Raw genomic sequence first — 27977 nt, 5'->3', positions numbered from 1 at the left:
TTTTGGGGTCCGTAAGTTGATGGTGACAGTTTTGGTGGCCTTTATATCCAAAGTGAAACGTATTTTCCCCTTAAAAAAAAGAGGTATTCAAGCTAATTTATAAAAAGAAAAGAACTGAATAAAATTAGTTGTTTAAAGGATTGCATATAAATTTGAGAGCAAAAATTAAAATTGCGGCAGAAAAAAGTGTTACGTAACAAAGACTTAAAGTCCCTCCTCCTCCTTGTCACGCTTCGTAACGCAAGGTCGAACACCTTCCCTCCTTTGCCGCGTTACGTAACATGTGGACGATCCATAAATGCGTCTTAATCACATATTCGTTAGACACAGAACAAATATAGACACTTTAGTTGTTCTACTGACATTCAGTACATATAGTGTTTTTTTTTTCTTGAATGACCCTTGTGCACATTTTGGTTGCACACAGAAAATATCCAAGAACGTTTTTTGTCATCAATTCGAGGACAAATAGCACATCTCCTTCTTTTAGCTGGAGAATCTGTTTGCGGACGGTCTTCATTGATGTTCCCACCAGTTAGTCGTAACAATGACTGCCGAAGCCTACGAGAAAGTGTTCCCCATTCGCCCCTTACTTTCAGATTATCTTGAATGAGAGTCATCCCAATATTCCTAATGAAGTCTCGTCTCTGAAGCCTCCTTTGTTCTTTGGAAGGATGGTAAAAAAGCTAAGCTATTTAAGCATGCAAGGTCCAATATGTTGTAGAAAATTGCAAGAAACCACCTTCTGCACGATCTGTCAGTTCGGAGTTCTGCATACATCTCCGTAACACTCCACAAGAAAACCACAGAAAAAAGGTAATGCAGAAAACGTATAGCGTAAGCACTATCCTGGGGAAAATTAGGACCCCAGAGTTCCGAAACCATCGAAACAACAAAGCGCATGGACACGAACACATAGTCGCTACGAGATCTAAAGATCAACTGAAAAATGCAACCATTAAGTTTTACGTCCCACGATTATGCCAGCTAGTTTAAAGGAGACGGCAATTATGAGAAATGAATGAAGAAATGGGAGGAAACGGGACAACCCCGAGAAAACCCACGCACACGGTGTTTATCCAGCACAAGGTTAACTTTGCGCGGGCTGGGATAGAATCCAACACCCCATGGACCAGAGGTGAATTCTCTGCCACTGAGCCACCGCGGCCCCCTAGGTGTCAACTGAGAATAGACGACTGAAACCCCATATTATGTCCACAGCTAGAAATGTGTTTACTGATGTCAAATTTGACCCCACGATAGTAGTTACGAGTTAAGTATGTAGTGATAACTTAGGAAAAAGAGAAGTAAAACTTATCTTTTCTTAATAAAAATCACTTTGTATACTGTTAGTTGAGCTGAGCGAAGCGAAGCTCTTATACTCGAGTTAGCCATTTGGTTGTCCGCGAACTCCTCCTAGACCGTTTGGCCGATCTCAACCAAGCTTAGCACGCTGATAGAGTATGTCGTGCTGAGTGACAACATAGGTCGAAATCAAAAATCCGATGTACCATCGAGCAATAATCACCGAAAAACGCTTACTCCTAGACCGTTTGGCCGATCTCAACCAAACTTAGCACGCTGATAGAGTATGTCGTGCTGAGTGACAACATAGGTCGAAATCAAAAATGCGATGTACCATCGAGGAATAATCACCGAAAAACGCTTCCTGATTACGTAGTTTAAGCTCGCTCAGCTCATTTCATTGCAATCGGGTATATCCATTGCATTCCTAGTATATATATATATATATATATATATATATATATATATATATATATATATATATATATATATATATATATATAACGCAGCAGCTGAAATGCGTGGAGCAGGGCGGTATGAGCAAATCGAATGAATTTATCCAGGACACAGTAAAACTAGTTAGGCCTTTGGGTATATCTCTTTCTTTCTCTTCTTTCTACATCATGTCTGGAGATGAATGTTGTGACCAATAGGCTACAGCGGCGTTTTTAGAAAGTAAAACGATATACACTAGGGATAAATGTTATGACTTTTAACTTAATAAATATTTAGGTCAAGAAATCGAGAAACTCTATATGGATCTTTTGCCTCCCCCCGTTGAAAAATCCTGCGGGCGTTAGTGATTATAATGCTGTTTAGCTACAGAATTATATTGTGCTATACACAGAATAAATACTTCTGTGTTTTATACAGGGTGTCCGGTGAGGAAATGCAAAGATTTTGGGAGGTGATAGGGGAGGTCATTCTAAGCCAAAATGCCTATATGAACATAGGGTCTAATCCCCTTCGTCTCGGAGATAGGGGTGAAAGTAAGTTTTTGCCACTTGCACTTCTCAAGTTCCGTGTGAAAGTTTATAGAACACCCTTTGGTTGGTTTTACATTAAGTATCATATCTCGTTTTAAAGCTACTGAAACAGGCTTTCAGACGGTATACAGTTTGTCCACGTACTGCATACAAGAGTGAGATAATGGAGGGAACATTTTCGAATTGTGCTATAAAATTCCCTTTTTCAAACAATTTTTTGCCATTCTTGGGTGGAAACACTGGCAATAGAGTAGCAGGATCTAATTGGGGGGAAACTATGCTGTATACCACAGATCAAGGGGAAATGTCAATGAAGTGTCTTCATTAGAAAGCAGAGAACATTTCTTACTAATCACTCTATTACAAGATTCGAATTTGCTATAGCTTATAGTGGTTACGAATGTTAATAAACGCGAGTTTAAGCAAAAGTGGTAATAAAATTCTATCCTCTAACATCGACAGCTCTACATTTCTATCCAAGAACAATGTTATAATCCTGTGACCAGCAGATAGCAGCACCAAAGTCCACGTGAAGTGAAGTACTCGTACAGTTGTCGAGACCAGAGCATCCAGTGCAGTACAGTTGTCGGAGGCGGTAAATAATTATTTCCAGTGCACGCAAAGATTCTGATCGTCTCACGTACACGCAACAGAGATAAGAAAAGAATATAAGAAAAGAAATATAAATTACGTGATTCATTTTCCAATTTTTAACTATATTTTCACCTCTCTAGGACGTTTCTGAAAGGTCAGATTTCTAGATCTCACTGTCACTCAGTTACTTGTGTTTAACTCGGATGTTCTAATTCCTATAGTCCCTTAGTGAATCATATAAATCTTACATATGTTGTATCTCTTTCTTACTCTTCTCTCTACATCCTGGCTACAGATGAATGTTTTGACAAATAGGTATACAGAGGCAATTTTAAAAAGTAGGTTGATCTAAGCCATCAGTGATAGATGTTGTGGTGTTTAATTTAACACACAAGACAATAAATCGAAAAACTAAGAACACAAGTCTTTTCGGAGGTGACAGTGCATTGCTGCTTCAAATCTGTGCTTTTACTCCCTATATCTACTTTATTTCCCTAGTCAAAATAAAACCTTTTCAAAATTAATCACAAATTCTTATGCAACCATCAGACATTAATATGTGAGGATTTAGCAGCGTTTCCAGGTCATACCTTAGCAGGTATTAATATTTGAGCTACGATTTAGCAGGCGTTTCCAGGTCATGCCTACGCAGTGAACAATAGTGAACTAAATTGCATCGATTGCTGCACTGAGCCAGTAACTATTTCTTAACATATAAAATATTCAGTGATAAGTATTTTAAATTCGGATACATTGAAACAGGAACTAACAGAAGCATTCTTAACAGTGACGATGACACTTTTAATTAATTAGGTGGGAGTAAGCGAAAGAACAGAAAAAATCGAGACAGCAAAATTATGTATACGATAAAGGTAATTTTATATTACTTCACCTATTTCATAATACGTTTTGTCTGCAGGGGCAGGCATCGTCACATGGGACGGACGCTCGTCCCCTATTCCCCTCCGGTGTTGTCACTGATTCTTAACTTTCACATAATTCGGGGTATCGTAAAAGTGCTAGGGCATGAAAAGTGGAATGACATCGCAAACGAAAACGTGTGTATGCAACTTCTACTAGGAGAAATTATAAGAGTAAGACGGAAAAGAAAGACAGGTAACATACTGTATATAATAAAGTTAGAACTTAGAAACATAATTACCAACATTCATATATGTGGATTCTGTCGAAGTATTCCAATGCGAAGGTTTTTCTTTTTCTTTTCAGTCCTACACATAATTCGATTATGATGATTTGGCGCTGTTGGCGCTAATTTTTAAGAGTGTTGGTTACATCATGTAATTTTTATTGACTTAAGCCACAATCATACTAAAGTCCGCCATAATCACTGATATTTGTATTCTGGTATTCTGCCTTTATTGGCAGGTCACTTGCCGCAGCTGAGAAACTTCCATGCTCTATGGTCTTCCGCTACCTTCTTCGTCTTCCCGTATGATCTTTCTGTTTTTATATCATCCATTAATTGTAATCTCCTTCGCCCCCTCTTTCTCTTTCCCGCCACCATACCCTCTAGGACGTCCCTCATGATACAATATCTTCTTAGGCAATGTCCCAACCAGTTTTTCTTCCTCTTCCTAATAATATCTAAAATTGTTTTTTTTTCTCACCCACCATTTCTAACACTCTCACATTCGTTCTCCGCTCGACTCAACTAATTCTTTCCATTTTTCTCCAGACCCACATTTCGAAGGCTTTCAGTCGATTTTCGTCACCTTTACGTAATGTCCATGTTTCCGCCTCATAAAGTACAACATTACACACGAATCATCTTATAAGTCTTTTTCTCAACTCTTTATTCAAGGTCCTACAAAACAGACTTTTGTTTCTCAGAAAGGCTTCGTTCGCCATTCCTATCCTTGCTTTTATTTCACGTTAGCACTTCATGCTCTTACTAAAAATACTACCCAGATATCGAAAACTATTCACTTGTTCTATTTTCTCCCCTCCTACTTTTATATTTGACAAAGACCCCTTCGTTCCAATCACCATAGCTTTTATCTTTCTAACATTTATTTTCGTCCCATATTCTTCAAAGCCCTTTCTCATTTTTTCTAACATTCTATTGATTTTCTTTTCAGATTCTGCAACAAGCGCCATATCGTCTGCAAATCTTATGCATCTAATCATTCTAACTTCTACCGAAATGCCATCATCATGATGTAAACTCTTTTCCACTATCTCTTCTAGATAGACATTAGTGTTTGCGAGAGGAAGCATCCTTGTCAAAGTCCCCTTCCAATTGCACTCTCTTCCGTCAGTTCTTCCCCTATCCTAACACTTACTTGTTGCTTCATGTATAAATTTCTTATGAGTCTTCTATCTTTCCATTCCAACCATATCTTCGTTAGAACTCCCAACAACAATTCGCAATTCACGCGATCAAAAGCCTTTTCTAGATCAATAAATATAACATAACCTCTTTCCCTTTATCTATAAATCTTTCACCGATCGCCCTTAATAATCCAATTTCATCCCTTGTGCCCTTGCCTCGTCTGAACCCAAACTGCTCCTCCTCAACTTCTTTATTTGTTCTTTCATATAACCTTCTGTTCAGTATTCGGAACAGAATTTTAGCTGCATGAGATATGAGACTAATAGTTCTATAATCCTCACATCTCTTTGGGTTTGATTTTTTAGCCATTGACATCATGATCGTTTTCACAAAGTCTTTTGGCCGTTCTCCTGTTTCAGATATTTCATTGCATAGTCGGAACAATTCTTTCTTTCCTTTGTCTCCTATATTTTTAATGAATTCGATTGGTACGTTATCTACTCCGGTTGCCTTTCCATTCCTAATCAAGGATATAGGTTTTTCAAATTCATCCCTAAGAATACTAAATACTTTATCATCCTCGCCTACTTCATTTTCTACTTCAACATTTAGGCTACACGGTCTATCCCTACTCTCATATAAGTCTTCAACGTATTCTTTCCACCTTCCTATGATTTCATTTCTCTTGCTGAAATGTTATTTGCTTCACTAATTTTATTAGAGCACATTTGCTCTCTTTTCTAATGACTAATAGATCTACCGATCAACTTTACATGTTCACATTTACTTTTATCTCTCAGATGGAATTACATGCAGTTTCAAATCAAATCGTAATTATGCACATCTACATAATCATAGCAACAAAATTATAATGTCCGTTTAAACTTTAATAGGTCCACCAATTTTCTTTATGTCTTCAATTTCACTTTTACCTCTAAAAGAAAATCACATGGCCCATATTCAAATCAAATCGTCATTATACTATCTACATAAACATGACAAAAATGAATAATGATCTTTTTTTTTAAAATTATTGGACACGTATTTAAATAGTAAGTGTATTTCTCGAGGTATTTAATTTACCGTCAGCCTCAGATGACGCACGTGCGTACGATGATATTCATTCTTTTGGGATTACAGCGTCATCAAATAGAATAACGAAAATGTTTTTCAAGTAAAAGTTGCTTAATTCCGATCGCAGAATCGGAATCTACAATAAAAATATGGGTATTTCCATTTAAAACTTTCAATTTGGCCCCTAGGACCCTATGATGGACCCCCTGGTTTTATTCGTTGTTCACAGACTTTTACAGGCCCCTGACATGGGTACATTGTTGCGTAACTAAATTTGTCACATTTTTAGTCATTTCGGAAATACCTCAGGTCGCAAATTTAGGAGAGACGCTGTACATTTCATTTGACACACAACATAGAAATTAATCTTTTGACATGATAGCATGCATGTACAAACAATTATACGTATCAATATATTGTACAATTGTAACTTTCATTTTAAAAACTTGTGATTTGAGTACGAAAAACGGTGATAATGCTTATGTGAGCTGAACATACTCGTATTTAGCATACTGTTGTTTCTAACTTGAACTGTATCCACACTGCAGTTCACACGGATGTTATCATTTTTTTCTGAACTCAAAAGTTTTTAAAATGAAGGTTACTATGGTTTCCTTCATGCCTTTCAAGTGTGTTATTTCTATGTGATAAATAATATCCTAGGTACTACACATATATAACACGTTTTTACTTTCATTTATGACTGGCTGAAATTCATTTTCCTCGTACAAAAAGAATAAGTTTATAGAAAATAAATGAAAAATATATTTGAAGCCCGCGTCCTCTATTCCATTACGATAGATATTTGAATCAAAGTAGAATAAAAATAAAATAAAGCAGGTCGACGCATTTGCTAACTACGTTTTAAAAGTAGTTTTAAACAGTTCAAACACTTTCTCACTTTGCCCAATTAATGAACCTAAAATATGAAATTAAAATATGTTTAGAAAATTTCCCTGCAATTCCTTAGAAACGAAATTTCCGAAAACTTTGAGAAACATGCCAAGGAGAGATATACAAAGTTAAATTTGCCTCACTTGAGGGTGTCGTGAGGTACTATAGTTTTAGTATAAATTTTGAAACTACTCCAACTTTTTGATACTCATTTTTCATGAAAATAACACGATAAGAACGCTCGAGAGAATTGTTAATTATTTTCCTAAATTAACTTCGATCGATTCAGCCGTTTTCTGTGATGACGGGGCAGAGAACATGAATTTAACTTTTTTTTACAGAAATTTATAGATATTTTAAATATTAAGTAAGTTCAGTCCTCTCGCTGTTTTAAGCTATTATTATTTCTTCTATTACCGAGAAAATTCATGTGTTAGAGCACCATTGACTAAATGTCCACTTCAATAAAGGCGTTTATGCTTGAATTCGAATATTTTTGTATTGGAAGCAGATTATAACTACCGAAAAAAATTTAGGCACGAGTAACACAATTTTACTATTGGTAAATTAAATAGAAATTAACATAACTAAGTGCACCAAAAATGTATGAAGACTTGTTTAGCATAAGTATGTTCTGTAAGTAAAATTTGTTTTGCTTTGTCAAGGATGTGCAACACTGTGATGTAGACTATATGGACAATTACGCTGATTTTACTTATGATCAAGACAAGTATATGGGTTTCCCATCTTACATCGAGAGACAATTATCTAAAGGATTGCATTTTGTTCTTCGGTTGGATCCAGCAATAGACGCTCAACGAGACAACTACCCTGCATTCGAGAATGGACAAAACGAGGAAGTCTTTCTTACATGGAATTTGGATAATGGAGAATCGATGATTTTTGGAGAGGTAGGTGTGGAACGAATTTTCTTATATAAGACACAAGCAATTCTTAGAGTAAGAAAATACAAAGTATCTGTTTTACGTGTTTTCAGCTTGTGAAGTAGATAATTACTAAGTAAAAATAGATATGAAAACCTAAGTAAGGCTTCAATATGCAGTAGTTGAAATAAATATCTCATGATTTAAGCAACAATATATTAAATATTAACATGTATTATGATTGTTTTTAAAAATTACACAATTGTGTAATTGTGTAATTGTAATTGTAATTGTCTATTGTGTAATTGTACAATAAACACTTGGCTGTGCTAAGTGGTTACCGCAAACTAAAGTGTGTAACACAATAGATGATGTGTGAGCTAGGCGAATGAAGCAAATACTCTGATAAGACGTTGTAACGTGGTAAATGGGTGTTTTGCTAAGTAGACACAGTACAGTGCGAGTATTGAGCAGTTTGAAAGACATGGCAACACCGGAGGGCTCTCACTTGCTAATATCGTTTAAAGGGAACTTGTAGCGCCACCTTCAAATGCAAAAGCGCTATCCTTTAGTATAGTATGGGATCTCATCCGCGCCAGGGGAGAATAAGGTAAGGCTACGCAGTAGCGGAGATGGGTATTACGTAAAGGAAGATTTTTTTTTGTTTCAATATTTGTTAATTCCACTGTTTATTCTGATCGTTGAAGGAAATTTTTGTTTGTTAATTGGAGATTGATGTCTCTTTATAACATTGAGGCTATGTGAGACGGAGACCTGCAGTTTAAAGATACAGTATGCATTGACATTTCAATGCTCTCTTAGCGGAAATCGAACATGTGACCACTCCACCAAAGGCGCACATGCTACGCAGACTAGTGGGAAGGCTATTCTAGTCGTATTTTTCGTTTGTGGGTAACGATGTCAACTCCAGTGAGCTATGTAAAGTTAACTCGATCAATATTTTTGGCAATTTTATATTATTATCTATTTGGTATCTTCGAAAATATTGTTTCCACAAATTTCCGTGCTTGTGTCACATTCTCCGAGGGAAGTATACAACGGCTAATAAGATTAGTTACCTATACTTGGACTCACATCAGTGGCTTGGACACTTGTCCACGTGTCATAGTTACAAAAAATGGTTATTCGCTTGTCAGACATGTTAGAGATTAAGACATAATGCGCTTTATGTAGAGTTGTTCTGACACTGGATTAGTGCTATACTAAAGAGCTCGACTAATATATGCTTCCTGCAGTAGTCAGGCCTTTAGTATGACACTAATCACAAGTCAAAACGACTCTGCATAACGCCTAATATGTTTTGATTATAAACTTATGGTTCACATTCCGTTCTTCATGGAAACTTCCATACTTATACAGGATATTTGAAAAGTCCCACAAATAGCAAATTTGTAAAAGAAAAAATGAGTGATACAGCAGGACGAACATAAAAAATAATACTATCATGTTGGTGTGAAAGTTACGTAGACTGGTATGTTACTAGCGAGAATTCAATAAACGTCATTACTAATGACATCCAGTTTCCACTTCATCTTTGCAACAAGTCTCTCCTTTACACATGAATCATGTACGTAGCCCAGATAATGATTCTCGTATGCCCAACAATTTGCGAGTACTCCCAGTCAGTTCACAAAATAGTGTGATTTTTTCCTTGGCTGGGGGAAGTAGATACTAAGTATAATGAAGAAATTTAGATATCCAAGAATTGACATCAAAAACTCGGCGCAAAAATTTCTGGCCTATAAGAAACATGTTACCAGTTTGTTTGATATCCCTTTGTAGATATTATGAAAGTAGGAGATTTAGCATTGCTATGGATAGTTTTGGATTCCTCTAGAAACGAAATGTACCACCTACATACGAAGTCTACATAATGGAATTACTGCATATTTACTACAGAAGTCAAGGAGTGTTTCTTGTACAAAAGTAGGGTATTATATTACAATGCTTTGTCACGTACAAGATAAGGTATCGGTAGCGATGAAATTTCTCCTTTGGTATAGAAGAAGAAATATTATATATGGTTTGCTGCAGTGAATAGAACTACCAACGCCACTAATTTCACATAACGTATTCCATTGTCCACGGAATAGAATGCAGAGCATTCGTCCATCTTCAACCACTTTGAGTATAATTTATCACTTCCAGCTAGGTTAGGGCGAGTCTTGAAATTATTCACAAGAATTTGGCACCAAATCACAAGTTGGGAATATTACACAATCATTTCACTTCAATTTCAAAGAATATCCAAACAAAGAAATGGTGACTGTTATGAAACCTGATCCAACAAAACACAACCTCATCGATAAAGCTATTGAAATTTGACGTACGATTGTTTGTAATACTACTAGAGGGGAAACGAAGTGATGTACGCGCTGGAAGAGCAAAAGTGGTTTGTATGACTACTGACTGTGCGAAAGCAAAAACGTTGCGCACTCATAGCAATCATAATTCGTCCAGTGTGAACAAGAAATGGAAATATCGAAGCAGCTCGTTCGCAGTTGACTCACCTTTATGACTTACCTTTCAGTAGCGTCGTCCAGTGTGAAAAAGAAATGGAAATATCGAAGCAGCTCGTTCGCAGTTGACTCACCTTTATGACTTACCTTTCAGTAGCCACATCAAAACTTCGAATGCGTCAAGCATTTGGGAAGGATGTCGTAAACGAACACACTTCCAGGCATTGGTTCCAGAAATTCAGATCGGGATATCTTTGAATGTTTCTGGTGCAGGTGTTGAATAACACGGATTTAAAACTGAATAACATGCCCTGTATGTCTTTCTGTTTCTGAAGATCACGAATGGAGATAACTTTTTGTTTACGTTGTACTAATATTAAATAATTGATAAAATATTTCCTTTATATTTAGACTTGGTCTTCTTCGCAAATGGCGTTTGCTGATTTCCTAAAGCCATCGACGAGAAATTGGTGGATGTCGCAGTTGAAAGACTTCCATAGTAGTCTTAAATTTTCTGGCATTTCTATTGTAAGTATTAATGTAACTGGTCTTATATATATATATATATATATATATATATATATATATATATATATATATATATATATAGTTAAAATACTAGTATTATTCTTGGTGTCATCTCTATTTTTTTACAGTTTTTTTTTCAATTGTTCAGATCGGAATTTCTAAAAATAGGAAGTTCGTGTACCTGTTTCATTCTTTAGAAAAGGTAATTCTCTAATTAAAGGTTGTTTATAGTCTGTATTTCACTGTGCTCTTACCCCTTTCGCTTGATTATTTTTTTATTTTTTTTATTTTATTTATTTTTTTTTTTAGTTGTAACAATCCTAAAGTGGCTCCAGGATTTATAAGCATATTTCCGTTCCAAATTTTAATACTTTCATAATATGCATATTTCCACCTTGAAGTTTTGTCAAATGTAACCTATTATGCTTTAAATTAACTGGAGTGAACTACAATATGTCGCAAATGATTGAAATTAGACTATATCTTGAGTCTGATGATGCTGTGATAATGTTAGACTCTGTGCGCAACTGTGTATATATGGATCAACATGATCAAAAGTGCGTTCTCATCACAGCCTTGCAAAGTTTGTAACTACCACTTACAGTGTTCGTAGGTTTCCTTAGGAAAACTTCCCTCGACTGACACAAAATTTTCCCTTTTCTTACCGAATTTTCCCTAGTTTGTTGAGAGTCCAATTGCTATGACAGAAGTTATACGATGATATTAATTTAGTTATATTAAAGGAAGTAACAACCACATATGTTTCATTTATTTGCTTTTTGCTTGTATTTTTTTTACTTTTTCTTTCACTTTTTTCTTAACAAAAAACATGCACAAAAGTGAAAATGAAATCTTTGAGTTTTACGTCCCACGTTTATGTCTGGTAGGCTAAAGGAGACGGTGACTATGAGAAATGAACGAAATGGTGGAATAAAGAAAATGGGTGAAAACGAGAAAACCCACACACACGCTGTTTGTCCACCACAAAGTTCACTTGGCGAGAGCTGGAATCGAACCAAAGACTCCATGCACAAGAAGTGAATGCCCGACCTCAAAGCTGGGCGTGTTCATTCAAAAGCCTTCCCCTATATCACAAGGAATAATCTTAGGCTGCCCAAAAATACACTCAAATACACCCAACCAATAATTAATGCAAATGATAATACTTTGAACACACATGAAACATACAGAAACTATTGCTATTGTTTTCCTTTATTTCTGAAGTACAAAGAACAAATTAAGCATTTATATTGATTAATCTGTGAGAGTGAGAAATTACCTGGATTTTCGACGTTTCATCGGAAAATTCCTTTTTCCCTTTCTGCTAAATTTGCCTATGAAATTTCCCTAGATTAGAGAAATTTCCCTACACTTACGTATAAGAGAGGAGGTTTAATAAGAATTTGTGATAAGTTTTTAATTTGACTAGAGAAATAAGGAGTAGGTCTATCTAATTAAGAGTCAGATTCATAGCATCAATGCAATATTATCCCTTAGGAAATCCGGATTCTCAGTTTCTCGATTTCTTCTGTGATACGCTAGTCTAAGGTGAGTGCCACAATATGTGTCAATGAGAATGTAGATAATTTAACTTTTGTAAATCACCTCTTGGTGCGTATTGCCAGAACATTTATCTCCAGAGATGAAATGGATAGAAGAGAAAGAAAATATAACGTATCTAAGATCAATTTGATTCAATAAACAACTATTCAAATTAAAATACATCTAAAGACAGGTAAGATAGAGAAAGGGAGACTGAAAAGTCATTAACTTCTAGAAAGGTCATAGAGAGGTATAAATATTATCAAAAATGTTCTTCTAATAATGTAAATAATGTAAATTAAATCAGAAAAGATGCTATATTTCCCACCTGGATTCGAACCTATGACCTCATACACTCTACCACTCAGTTAAACACAACAACTGCTTTGCTATGATTCAAAGAACGTGTAATGCATGTTAGCCAGACTTTAGGTATACCTACATGTATAGAAGTGACTGTCCATTGACACTTAAGTTTTCCTACACCGCTTATTGGTATCGGTTGTAGTCATAAACGTCCAAATCTAATCAAAAGTTTACTTTATCTTATATATAATGCTAAACATTAGTTTTTTTCTCCTCTATATTTGTGCCTCTCTCATTCCTTTTCCACATTCTCATTCTAGCAACTATTTCATTGTCAACCAAATTCATTAATCTTCCATTTCCTTTTGCCTACAAGGCATAACTGTGGGAAGTAACACTAGACATTTCATTTCAATTTTATCTCCATAGAAATCTACACAATTGGCTTGACATATTTATAGGTGTGACACACTTCTAAGTAACCTTAGAGAAGATACCGTAAGCAATTAACCCTTTTGAGATTTTGGACTTTTAAGGTAAATTTGAGACCTTCAGTGAAGCAGCTACTGAATCATTACTATTTATCCTAGTGTCATGGTTTGTATCTCATTCTCTTCAGAATAAAGCAGCATTCCGAATGGTACCATTTGTACGTATGTCCGTATCATACATCTGAAAAGGGGAATTCGAGGAAATTGGAATTTTTTTCTAAAAAAATCCATTTTTCCAAAGTTTAGGATTCACTGGACCGGCTCTGTGTTAACGTAAAGATCTCAAAATCACTTAAAAATACTAAGTGGTGTACGCAATACGTGAGAAAAATATCAATCTGATATCTTGAAATTTAAGGAGCGGTAGAAGTTTTTCCTTTAGCCATAGCAAAAATAGAACATTAGATAATGCAGAAAACTAATGAGGGTTCCTCCCTTATCAATAGAACATTAGATAAAGCAGAAACTTTCACTAACTTTATGATGGTGTGTGCAGCTCCTGCCAGCAGACGCCGTCATCTGACAAACATACAAATGCTTGGCATTCGATGCACATGTATATGATCCATTTGATCTTTCTTGCTCTGTCGTAGCAGGACTTGCAATTCCTTTGCTTTTCAGTACTCTCAATATCATGCAAAGCAACATCAGGGATATGTCTCTTTGATGTGTCGGGAACATACAACTGTGACGGACTAGCTAGCACTCCCAGCCTTCCCAAATTCACAACATGTTCCAGTGAAGTTCTTGGAACTTATCATGGGACTTCACCTCCTTCATCGCACTGCCCTGCGTTATACTCTTGAAGACTAAACATATGACGTTATGGCCCCTCCTACTTGACGAATTCCTTCTCAAAACTGGCCTGTTTTGAAACCATGAACGAACTGAATAATTAAAAAATTTATCAGTAATAGATGTTAAAATGAGCGTTTTAAAACAGCACACACACACATACGCGCGTACACACACACACACACACACATGTATATATATATACAGGGGTTAGACAAAAGATCTAAAACGTTTGCAAAAGTGTGAAAATCATATCTAGTATAAGGTGGGGCCTCCTTTTGCGTCCAAAACAGCTTGGATCCGACGTGGAATGGACGTATGCAGCTCCTGAATCGTCGTGTGTGAAATTTTGTACCATTGTTCCTCCAAACCTTGCTCCAGTTCCTTAAGGGATGCTGGTGGAGGGAAATGAGCCCGAACACGCCTTTCTAACTCAGACCACAATGGCTCAATGATGTTCAGATCTGGTGATTGTGGGACCCAGGGGAGGTGTGATAGCTCCTGTTCATGCTCCTCAAACTATGATTTCACCGGTTTTGCAGCGTGACAGGGTGCCAAATCATCTTGGTAGATGCCATCAACATCAGGGCCATGGGTAGAACCTGGTCCCCCAAAATGGCCTCATGCGCCTTAGCATTCATCATTCCATGCAGGGTTATGATAGGACCTGCAGAAAACCACGATATCAGTGCCCACACTATAACAGAACCTGCCCCATGCTTTACAGTTGGAAGCAGTCTTTATCATTGGGCTGCGATGGTGTTCTCGATACCTAAACACGACCGCTTGTTGGAAACAAGGTAAATGTCGATTCATTGGACCACTTTACGTGTTTTCACTGCTCATGAGTCCACGCCTTGTGTTCCTTGCATCACTGGATACGCCTCTTTGCATTTACTGCTGTGACCAGGGGTTTGATGATAGCGGCCCTGCCATGAATTTTCATTTTATAAAGTTCCCGTCGCACTGCTTTCGACGAAACCGGATTCTGTAGACCGGAATTAAGTTCAGACGTAATTTTCATTGCAGTGGTCTTCTTTTTAGCTCTTACAATCCATTTTAATACCCTCCAGTCCCTATCTGACATGCTTGTCTTTCGACCACTGTTGTGCTTTGCAGACGTCGTTTGCCGATGAATTGTGTATGCCCTCGTGACGTTGGACACAGTGTCTTTCGATATCCCCACAAAGAAAGAAACTGGCGTGTACTTTATTAATTTAATATACAACACAACAGACTTAGTGCCCAATTATAGTGTTGTGTACATACAGTAAATGTTACATCATAAAATTCTTAATTATTTCTATAGAATTTTTTTTGTTTTACATATGATCAGAACCTGTTTTCTGATAAAATAAATGCATCCGCTTTATCAAGCTTAGTTACAATGCCATTAATCTGGAGACCGTGACGGCCAGGCAATTGGTCTACCACGAACTATCCACTTATCTGGGAAATGATGATCAAGAAATTCTCTTATGTTTATCACGTAGTGCGACAGGGCGCTATCTTTTTGTCAGAACAAGCGGCCATCATAGTCATCTTCATCTAACTGTGGAACAAGGAAATTCTGGAACATATCAAGAAAGTCGATGTGGTGATGTGGTGATGGTGCTCTCAGCAAAAAAGAATGATCCATACACCTTTGCTCTGCAAAGCACGTTCACTTTGGGGCTGCCACGAATCTGCTCCATGTGTGCATGTAGATTTTCTCTACCCCAAATACGCCAATTGTTTGTGTTGATTCGGCCGGAAAGGTGAAAAGTTGATTCGTCACTGCATACTACATTGTTCAAGAATGACTCGTCACCACTAATGCGATCCAACATGGTAACACAGAATTCATGTCGGGTATGTTTATCCGCTTCACTCAGTGCTTGAACCAAGGACAGTCTGTATGGCTTCGTGGACTAATGTCTACGCAATACACGCCAAACAGTAGTCTGAGGTATACCAGTTTCTTGTGATGCACGTCGAGTAGATTTTCGAGAGCTGTGAACAAATCTCTTCCTAATTGCTTCCGTCAGTCACGGGTGAGTGTCTGGAACCTTTGTGTGCCGCACAGAACAACCTGTTTCAACAAATGTCTGATGACATTTGTACACTGTTGGTCTGCTGAGTGGTTCCTTGCCGTATTGTGTGCGAAACTTACGCTGCACACTCGGTATTGCCTTTACTTCTCCAAAGCAAAACACGCACTTAGCTCTTTCCGCACCAGTGAGTCTTCATTTTCAACGACTGACCGGTGGCGCCGCGTGTGGTCAACTCCGCAACTACTCACTAATTGAGGCAAACTTGAAGTGTTTTGCAGTATATAAACCAAGTCAAGTCTTATGCGGTTCCAAGAAAGAATTATAACTGAGGTAGTAAAAGTCTATAAAGAATAACCCTGCATATATATAGCTTTTTTCGATCATATGCCAGAAGTGCAGAAACAAAAGCCAGTGTTCAATCACCGTATAAAATATACACAACAAGTGCTATGTTGTAAAATTCATTTCAAACGAATTCAGTCGTACTTCTGTGATGATGAAACAGTGTCGATATCAGTTTTGTGTGTTGGCAATTTCGAAAACACTGAAACACATATTCCATTAGTGTTCGTTAGGAAATTAAATGACAAATTTTGCACCTCTAACTTAACAAACGAATCGTTACACTATAGATCCAAGATTACTGAGGACCTGACTATCCGTGGCCGGGAGATCGAATAATACAGACGTTTCTGCAAAGTGAAGGCCCGTATGGTACGTACAGTAATAAAGGTGAGAGGTACAGTATAACAAATAACTGTATATAATATTACTTGCTGTACATTACTTTCAATCGTTCTAACTTAAGTTGAAAAGTAAAACAGTAAAGCACAAAAGATTAAAAGATATAAAAAAAACTCACTGTAAACTATTTTTCAAAGTTACATCACGAAATAATACTGTAAGTTTTGAAGATGGTTGTTGACAGCACTATACATTATTCTGGCGGAGCTGTTCCATTACTGTACGGGATGAAAGTTTATAAGGATAAAAACTAGAGAAGTAATGACTACATTTTCCGGATCCGGCAGTTTTTATGCTAGAGATCCTGAGGTACGGCATTCGAACCTTCATCATAAAGTATAGAATAAAGTATAAAATAAATTACAACATTTTACTAACACTTCCTCACAGACAAATTCTTAAAAAATTATCCTTCTTCAATAACATTACCAATTTTAACCACTAAATGTACCAGCTCTTATATAAAAAAGGAATTTAACCGTGTATAATACTATGATGGAGCAGAATATTTGAACTACGAGAGTAGTATATTCAACAGAAGCTCAATATCTTAGCAATGACCCAACAAATTCTTTCTTAAAAATATTTTTCTAAAATAATATATTCAAGTTTAAGCAATTTGATGTATCATTATTGAGGAATAAAAACTGCATGGTGTAGAGTACTACGAAAGAGCAGAGTATCAGAAGTTCAAGCGAAATATATTACATTCATGCACAAAATTTTAGCAATGATCCTTCACGGACAACTTCTTATAAGTTTTAGTCAGCAGGTGTGCCATCTTCCAAGAAAATAATTTCATCACCTACGAAGTAGCAGAGTATTAGAATATAACGGAAGTGTATTAAATTTAAGTGCAATGATTTATCAGTTTCCTTCGGAGGAAAATTCTTTTTAGATACGTTTTCGACGAAAGGGTTAAATATGTATTCATTTATTCATTTTATAATGGGTTATATCTAACTTTTTTCTTCGTAGTTTAACCATTGGTAACACTCAGATGTTGGTATTATACTTTCCTTTAACAGTTTATATGAAAACTTATGTTAATTATTTATTAACCTTCAGACCTTTACTTTAACCAAGTCAATCTTTCATTCTTAAAGAAAATGTAATGATAATCTTTAACTATTTCTGTACTTGTATAATATGCTAAGAGATTTTAAAAATTAATTGTGAAACTATTCGTAATAATTAAAAGCCATAATCCAGTTAAAAAAAACAGTTTTCCGTTTTTGTAAATAGATTTAGCAAGATTCTTTTCTACATATAATAGTAGAATTTTGAATATTTTGTTGTTTTGTGATATGATTTGTTGATAATTAACTATATGTCACATTTTAGTGTTTCTATATAGCAGCAATAACATATTTTTTATTAATGGTAAGATAATTATCTAAATTAGTACATAATAAATAATAATTTATTTTAAGAACTCAAAGGAAAATATAGTTCAGAGCTCAAGGTTTTATTATTATTATTACAGCATTATTGTATAATTTCATGTGTTACTAGTATCGCAAAATAATAGCTGCAATTTACTTTCGCAAAAGCCCCTTATTCGTGTCCGGGTTCACGAACGTACTATTTCTTATCCTGAATGAACATTAAATTCTTTGGAATGAAAAATTTTCGAAAGTCTATATTAATCTTAGACTTGAATATATCCAAAACCATTTCTGCGGATAGTGCTTTTTAAGACTTACTTTCACTAAACATAGCTATGTAAAGTGATGATACTCAATATCAAATTTTAAATCTTAAGCTAATTCTGAAATTTCATTTATGAATTTACGTAATGGTTCGTAACAGTTACCAATCGCAGTATCTTTATTCAGTGTTATAAAGATGTTGCACCAGAGTTCTTCAAGGTTTTTCTGTAGCTGATAGTCACCTCGAGCATCTATGTCACACCCTAACTTTTGAAGACTTTCAACATAGTAAACTATACAGCTACTGTATTTTGGTGGTTTTCATTCCTTTCCAAATCCGACACCATAGTGGACGACGATTTTCAAGTTTGACTAGTGGCGCACTCTGGCATGTGTAAATGAAACGCAAAGCTGTGAAAGTACGCATGGTATTGGTAAGAGTTGGGAGAACTAGATGATTAAATATGGATATACACAATATGAAAAAGTTTCAATCATAAGAGATGTACAAAATTCTCAGTAAGTAAAAGTAACGAGTGAAAGATTGTTGTCTGTAGATTACTAAAACACAATTATTCATTTCTCTAAATATCCAAATTAGTTTACGTGCAGTGTACTTGTCTTTTGACAAGCTTCACAAGATGAACATGTCCGAAAAAACTTCGAGCAAATATCGTGTCCAACTAACTACACAATAAAAGAAAGAGAATTCCTCACTCTGTGTTGAGCAGAAGAAGAATATACTTGCTCTGGATGATGTGGTAGCTAATATTTATAATTTTAAGAACTAAAATACCTCTTAAGTAAATATGTGTGCAAAGCCAAGAATCAGCTATTAAAAGTTTCTTTTGACATTAAACATGTAATATTTGCTTTCTTGACAATATTAGATTTTTTACAAACTATTCGTGCTCCGCTGTTCTCGCCCGTCGCGAACAAATAGGGGAAATGACAGAATTCAAAAATGGAAATAAGAAAATGTGCAAGTACTTTATGAAAAAATAAGTGTTATATATTTTATCGAGAAATATATAACTAAGTATAGTGCTTTGCTTTCAATATGAATCGCGTAACTACGTAATTGTAAGGTACGTTGAAGTAAGATTGTGTAATCTTCAATTGCACCGTCTTACCTCCATAGTATAAGGTTGCTTAGTCGAACTTCAGGGACATTTCAGTTTTCACATCTTACTTCCCCGACAAGTAATAAAACACTGGGAAGACTGGAGTTGAAGAACCTATTGGGTTCAACATAAATGCTAGGCTATTATCGATATTTTTCCAAACTGGAACACAAAACTTGAACTATGCTTTAGGAACATAAACTTAACTTTTATATATCTGTATCCTTGGAGGAACTACAACTCGTAAAATGAAAACATTTAAATTCGTACTCTTGGGCCCTATATGTGGGGCAAGAGTAGAAAATCAAAGGGGCAAGAATACGCACCCAAGGGAGCACTAACAATTGTCACAGATGAAGGTGCCCACTCCATATGATGTGCATTGTTCATGCCACCATTCGTTGCATCTTGAGCACTGGATCCGATATTCTGTTGGGGATCGCTGTAGATGATATTGCATAATGGACACTTGTACACTACTTTCTCACTAACCTGAGGAGTTGTCTTTTGTTGTAGTTTTCTTGGTGCTGGTCGACGTTTGCCTTTGGTCTATGGAGGGCACCGTTTCAGAAATAAGTTCTGTTTGAAAGAAGAGGATATCAGAATCTTAGATTGGCCTCGAGAAGATCGAGATTTACTAGTTCATCGATATATTCCTTGGTGGCATAGGGAAGAGGACTGACAACCACCAGAGGAGTGTATAATGTGGACGGTCCTCATGGACTCCTGCTTACTTCCAGTGAAGATCCAGCTTTACTAGTTGAAAGTTTGGTAACAGACGAACGTGCAACCCACAGAGGAGTGTTTGATGTGAACAATCCGCATGATCTTCTGCGTGCTTCTAATGAGGATCCAGCGTTACTGGTTGAAGGTTTGGTAACAGATGGAGGAGAAGGAGCAACTGACAGATGAATGTTTGATGTGGACGCGCCGATTGGGCTCCTGTTTACTTCTAGTGAATCCTCCAATGAAAGATTTTGTTCTCTATTCAGGTTTTCTGCTTGATTCGTTGCTTCAGGAATGCTTCCATATTCAGAGCTGGCTTCTACTTTTACGACATCCACAGTAGAAAGAGGAAAATCTTCTTCAGTGAACACATCTGGGTTAAGTTTGACAATTCCACATTCTAAAGCCAAACATTACATTACCAATGATTGCAGCTTTGTAGTAGCCCTCAGTGAACAAATTCGCAACTTGGAATTGTGTAATCTGGTGGGATGGATGATTCCTCATCCATTTATCACACGCTGTTGAAGACCAAGATTTCAGTAGGTCAAAAAAAGGAGCAATCTAATGGTTGCAACTTATGGCTGGTATGGGGCGATAAATTTAACATCACAATCCCATTCTCCCTGCAGACATCAATCGCCTCAATTGAAATGTAGGAGTACTGATTGTAAAGAAGTAACAATACCTTTTTCGTGACTGGATTTGATCACACATGTTGGTGTATGTGATGCAGCCATTTGACGCAAAGTTGTGAATTGAGGAAACCAGAATTAGATATTATTCTCACAGACCCCGGTGGCGCTCCTTCGACAAACTCCTCTTTCATTCGATCTCTGGGAAATATCAATGCAGGTGGAATAAAGGAACCAGATGCACTCTTGCAGAAAACTGCTCTGGTGATAACTCCATGATCACTAGGCACAATTTTATTCACAACTGGTTTTCCTTTAGTCAACAACATCTTTGGAATTGTATATATGCGAGTTTTGTCCATATTGTAGATATTATGTGTAGGGAAACCGTTTTCTCTTACAAGATCTTATAGACAATTAAAGAAGCTTTCAACTTGTGCTTGCTAAAACCGTGACCTCTTTCCAGACCAGTCTTTGAAAGCTGTTGCAAAGCAATAGTTGGATGCCTACTACAGAAAAACTCTGTCCAATCTCTTCCAAGAAAGAAAAATCCATAATTCTCCTTATGTCAGTAATGAGAATGTATAGAATACAAACATAAGATAATATTTAGATCATTTATAAACATATAGTTTCCAATGTCAGCTTATTTCATCAGTTTCTTGTAGTAAAGAATGTTTGTTAACTACTAGGGTAACATTGAAGAGACGCTCCTCTTGCTCCGCCCCCCTCCACTGTCTCTCTCGCTTCTGTAAACTCTTGTTCTGTAAGAAGCAGCCTGTTTGGTTTCCACTGATGTGTGTGCAGAATGATCTGAAAAAAAATGTAGTTTCATTTACCGTAAAAGACACCTTCTAAATGTATAAGTTTATAAGATCATGTGATGAGCAATCGTAGACTCTTTGTCGTGTCCGTAATACACTTAAATGTATTAATTTTACACTATGTTGATGCATTATTGCCACGTCCGGGGCGTTACAATTGCTCAGAAGATGGGCTCCCGGACTTCCCCAATGCTTCTGCCGGTAAATGTTACATAATCATTTTACTCACTTCAGGCTAGGTAAAGTTAGATGAGTTTGCTTTAGATATTGTTATGTGAGGAGTCGTATTTAGAATAACAATTTGTTCATCGTACATTAGAAAATATCAGGATTCTTAACGTCATATTCTACATATGGGAACCAGTATTCGTAGCTCATGCCACCAGTGTCTATTATAAATCAAATTGTTTTTTTTCATAGAAAAGAAGGGGCAAGAGTACGCACGCGTATCCTTGCCCCGTCGGTATCTGCGTACACTTACCCCCTAACTACACAATGGACTTCCCCTGATGTTGCGGTCAACTGTTGGAAGAAAGTCAATTTACTCCACCCTGTCAAACAATGGATATATTAGAAACTAACGGTTTACAGTATTTTGAAATCGTTAAAAAAATGTGTAAGTTATTCCTTAAGTACATATGTCCCAATATTATATCAAACTATAAGATAAACATAAATACTTACGTAGATAGCTTGTAGCTTTCCGCAGCACATTCAAACTTGTTTAGGTTCTAGACGCCATTAACATCAAACTCCACGTGACGAGCAATTACCATACGCGAATATATTCCCCTATCTTTAGGTGATCGTATCCTTGCCCCCCATGTGCTCTTGCCCCCTCTACTATATACGAGGCGTATTTTTTAAGTAAGGTCCGTTTTGTTGTAGACACTAGTAGTTCGCGCGCATACCGCAACGAGCTTGTGCGTCGTGTACCGGCATGCCTCGGGAACAACTGTGCTCAGTTTCAGCTCTGTAGCTGACCTGTACGGTTGTGTTCTGTGCTTTCACAATGTTTAAGACTATCAAGTCGCCCGCCGCGTGTGAGGTTCGTCAGTGATACGGTTTTTGTCAGCAAGAAACCTGTCTGCTGCAGAAATACATCGACAAATTTGCGAAGTGCACGGTGATACTGTTATGACTGCAAGTAAAGTGCGTAAGTAGGTACGAAAATTCAAAAATGGCCGTGACAACGTCCATGATGAGAACCGATCCGGTCGCTCCTCTTCGATTACAGACGATTTGGTGGCTTCAGTTGAAGCGAGGATTCGTGAGAACAGGCGCTTCTAAATAACAGGTATCTCAAACGAATTTCCTGACGTGCCGAGATCAGTGCTTTACGTACAAAATTGTTTCTGAACACCTAAAGTTTAGGAAACTGTTCTCCCGTTGGGTCCCGAAAGTCCTAACAGAGGACCACAAAAACTAAAGATTTGTGTGCGATGAAGTTCTTGACTCCTTATCACGAGGAAGATGACGGCTTCTTGAGTCAGATCGTAACTGGAGACGAAACATGGGTTTCGCATATCACGCCTGAATCGAAGCAACAGAGCGTGGAATGGAGACACACACACTCGCCTGTAAAGGTGAAGGCCAAACAGACTCTGTCCCAGCGCAAAATCACGGCGTCGGTGTTTTGGGATAGGCGTGGTGTTTTGTTGGTCGACTTCATGCAACGAAGAACCACTATCAATGCAGAAGCATACTGCCAAACCCTGAGAAAGCTACGCAGAGCGATTCAAAACAAACGACGCGGCATGCTGACAAAGAGCATTGTCCTTCTCCATGACAATGCAAGACCTCATACTGCAGGTCAGACCCGCGATTTGTTGGACAGTTTTGGTTGGGAAGTTTTAGACCACCAACCCTACAGTCCTGATCTTGCGCCCAGCGATTACCATCTGTTCCTCCACCTCAAACAACACCTCACTGGCAATCGTTACAATGATGACGACGATGTGAAAACGGCAGGGAACTCTTGGTTATCGGAGCAGGCGGCAAGTTTTTATGAAGAAGGTATTTTGAAATTGATTGAGAGGTATGATAAGTGTTTGAACAAACTTGGTAACTCTGTCGAAAAATAGAGTAAAGTATGTACTTTCTGAAAATACATTTACTTTTTTGAAAAAACGTTTCGTTGTGTACTTATGTTCAAACGGACCTTACTTAAAAAACACACCAACACGCCTCGTATATATATATATATATATATATATATATATATATATATATATATGTGTGTGTGTGTGTGTGTGTGTGTAGTTATGGAAACTTAATAAAACTATTCTCTCCAATCGAATATTGTCTAGGACAACTCCTGCACACGTCACCAAGAATAAGAAGAATCGTAAACCGTCCAACCACTATAACATGTTCGGGAATGACGTAAATAGCGATAACTATTTTGTTGAAGTTACTGGAATGATAACCATATGTACGTTTCCAAATATTTGCATAACAAAATGGATGTTTGTATTACTTAATAACTTTCTTACAATCGTTTGTGTTCATTTTCAGGAAGGTAATGAACCAATAAACAATAGAGACTTACGGTGTATGGAAGGAAATAACAGTAGATTATGGGATGATCCTCCTTATTGGCCAAGTAAGTTATGTAAAGTATATACTAAGAATTTGAGATCCTACATCGTGAGAAGTTTTCTTTAATTGTGGTTTCGTTTAACACTTTTTGTGGAGAAAACTACATTAAGTTGAGATGATTGTGATTGCCTGAGTAACAGTGGTGCAGTAATATGTAGCGCTGTAAAGTTGCTGTAATGTTACTACATCTTCCGTGGAGTGTTTAAATTATTCCTTAACCCTTTTCCGGGCCGTTTTTTGTAGATATGATGCTGTGTAATGCCTATTAAAATAAGATCTCCACCAGGCGAATATGAATAATTATGTTTGTGGATTCCATTTATTCTATGTATTTCCCATAGATTATGGGTTGGGAAGTATGCTTCCCACGAGCGTAATTTAAAGCGGTTTTTTCCCACAGTAGAAGAATGAATATTCTTTTTTATATTGCATGTTGGCTGCATTGCATGAAAACTGCATGCTGGCCATCCACGAATTGCCAGAAACAAACAGGTTCGCCGCTAGGTTCTCAGAGTTACGATGGCCCTGGGGGAAGACAAGCTTGGAATGGGGGTAAGTCAAACAAAACATATAAAAAATAAGCAATATTAATACAATATGTGCAATAATAATTAAAATAGTAAAACTCTGTGGGGACAAAACGAAGGACAAGGGAAGATCTGGGGCCACTTGCCTCCTGAATCCCTTGGCGCTGTCCCTGGATACATCACCAAAATTACTATTTTCGGTATTTTAGGTAAATTTCTTTTCAGAAAACAAGAGCGCACATGGAAAGCGAATGGTATGGACCTAGGAGCCGGCAGGATTTTTTCCAGGGGATGGCAACATTTTCCATGGGGGCAAAACTCATGAAAATAGGCAATTTTGTCTCGAAACTGCCTCAAATTGCATAACATTAGGGGTATTTCAATTTCCAGTGGAGGGAAAATGCCCCCTCTTGCCCTCCTCTCCCGATGCTAATGGGTGTGGAGCGAATTGTATGGAAACAGAAAACAATAAAAAGTTCTTACTATTTACACGCCAGATGGTGCGCACTAACGTGCGTGCTAATCACATCAGCAGAAGCAGGAATTTGTTCTCCAAAATAGTCATTTTAGACCTGCCTTACTGCACGATAACCAACAGGGAAATGCTATTCCCACCAACCTAAATAATGCACTTTTGACACTATGATTTTGGGAAGATATCTTCCCACGGCCCGGAAAAGGGTTAACTGGAACCATTTAAAATCTTTGCTAAATCTCTCTCAATTTTCAAAGCTTAACTTCAGAAACCTTCTACCCTTGCTGTAAATTGTCAGACAAGTATTCGTAAAATAATTGCATTCATTCCATCATTTTGTAATTGAAACAAATAAACGATACACTAGTGCATCTTCAACCATCACATCAGAGTTCTTTGGATTTCAAGAACATCCCTGGTTGTATGACCGAAGATGTCAGTGCACTTTACTATCAAAACTCTTGAAACACACATCTCGAAGTGGATTGTCTCTACAGACAGCGAGTGAAGTCTATCGCTACACCAATCACAATGGGTGGATAGGACCATCCTCAGATAGACTGGCAGCTGAGATCTCCAAAAATTCATCACCGCAGAAGCAGCCTATAAAACGATGTCCATGCCAGTATCCAGATATCATTGAGTTGAGCTATAACCATCCACTCGTTGACCTTGATTTGTTCATTCCAAGCAAATTTGACGGAATATGAAATGCAATCGTCAAGTTTGTCATTGGTTCTTTTACGTTTACAGTAGGAAATCGTACAACTTTGCAGAATAATTTCACCAGTTTGGATCAATTTCAGCATCATCGAGAACAAAGAATAACTAACTAGGGATGATTCCACACCGGGACCGAGTACCTGGGAAAAACCTATATATCATCTGAAAGCTCTTTCCATGAGAAGTACGAAACCGTTTTCAAATCACAGGCAAACCAGCAACCTGACCCTATATAGGGCCAGTTTGTAGTTGTTCGTGACCCTATGTACGGTATATTCGACAGAAGTAGAAATGAATGTTACGACGCATCACGCCTAAGCCCCTGAGCCCATCGTGTTCCTGTTCGGCTCATTGCTAGAACATGACTCGAGCAAGGATTTGATAATATCACTTCTCACTCAAACTTACCCATTTCGTCAGTGTTCCCAACGAATTGTAAATACAGTGTGGCTGATGGTTTCTGTACTACTGAATATATATCTATGAAACGTGGCATAAACATCATTCGTCACTAGAGAAAATATACTTAGGACAGTGTTGCCAGTGTTGCCAACCAAGTATAAAAATAAGATATTGTAAAACAGGTTTCGTATGATGACACGTTTATACACCAAACTCGGCAGAAACAACACACGAACTATAGCAAAAAGCTGTTGAGTGTAACCGTCTTTCAACCATTCTAGGTTGCCAGTGTTGCCAAGAAGTATTAACATCACAATGTTGAAAATGGAGTGAATGCCATTGAACGAATATATGACAAATGTGACAGAAGCAACATTGGACAATGGAAAATATAAGTGTAAGTGTCTCCATCTCCAAACCACCCCAGTGTGACAGTGTTGCCAATGAATGCGAACATTCAAGATTTTTGGATGAAATCTACCGTATTGGAGGACATAACTGACAACATGGATGCTGGTGGGTTCACTAACATACCACAAACCTAGTATGGATCACAGTTTACTTATATTCGCCAATGCTGTAGTTTGGCTTGTTGCTAGCTTTTTGCTATTGTTCGCATGGTGTTTCTGTCAAGTTTGGTGTATAAACGTCTCATCGTACGGAACCTGTTTTACAGTTTCTTATTCTAATGCTTGGTTGGCAAAACTAACAAACTGGGGTTCTTGGGAGAGGAATATGACCGAAGTATACTTTCTCTAGTGACGGATATGTTTATGTCACGTTTCATGGATATATATCCAGTGGTACAGAAACCATGAGCCACGCTGTATTTACAATTCGTTGACAACGCTGACGAAATGGGTACGTTTGGGTGCAAAATGATATTTTCAAATCCTTGTCCTAGTCACGTTCTAGCAATGAACCGTTCAGGAACATGATGGGCTCAGGGGCTTACGTTTGATGCGATGTAACATTCAGTTTTACTTCTGTCGAATATACCATACATAGGGTCACAAACAGCAATAAACTCTCCCCATATAGAGAGAGGTTGCGGGTTTGCCCGTGATTTGAAAATGGTGTTGTACTTCTCTTGGCAAGACCTTTCAGATGATATATAGGTTTTTTCAGGTGCTTGGTCCCGATATGGAATCATTCCTGGTAAGGAAACTGGTCATTTCCTAACCTAGAAGTTAAATCTCATCTTTTCTCTTTCCTTTTTTCCTTCTATCTATCATAGTTTTTATTTCATCAATTGAAATTGTAGAGTTTCATTTATACCTTAAAGCATAATCTCTCATGATCATAATTGCTTGGGAATTATCACTTCTTACCCCATTTA

At 37.2% G+C, this 27977-nt stretch overlaps 1 protein-coding gene across 1 annotated transcript in view; it reads left to right on the top strand.

Moving 5' to 3' along the window:
• LOC145672638 (putative maltase-glucoamylase 2) overlaps nt 1-27977 on the top strand; it is a 246467-nt gene that overhangs the window by 142197 nt on the left and 76293 nt on the right. The window contains 3 exon segments of the mRNA XM_081741799.1: nt 7812-8057; nt 10922-11038; nt 24428-24515. Of these exon segments, the coding sequence (XP_081597925.1) occupies nt 7812-8057; nt 10922-11038; nt 24428-24515 (451 nt within the window).

This window comes from Thermobia domestica, chromosome 16 (genome assembly GCF_964235325.1).
Source record: "Thermobia domestica chromosome 16, izTheDome1.hap1.1, whole genome shotgun sequence".
Classification (NCBI taxonomy): domain Eukaryota; kingdom Metazoa; phylum Arthropoda; class Insecta; order Zygentoma; family Lepismatidae; genus Thermobia; species Thermobia domestica.
Note: the sequence above shows the minus strand (reverse complement) of the source record. Positions and strands in the feature narration are given on the sequence as shown.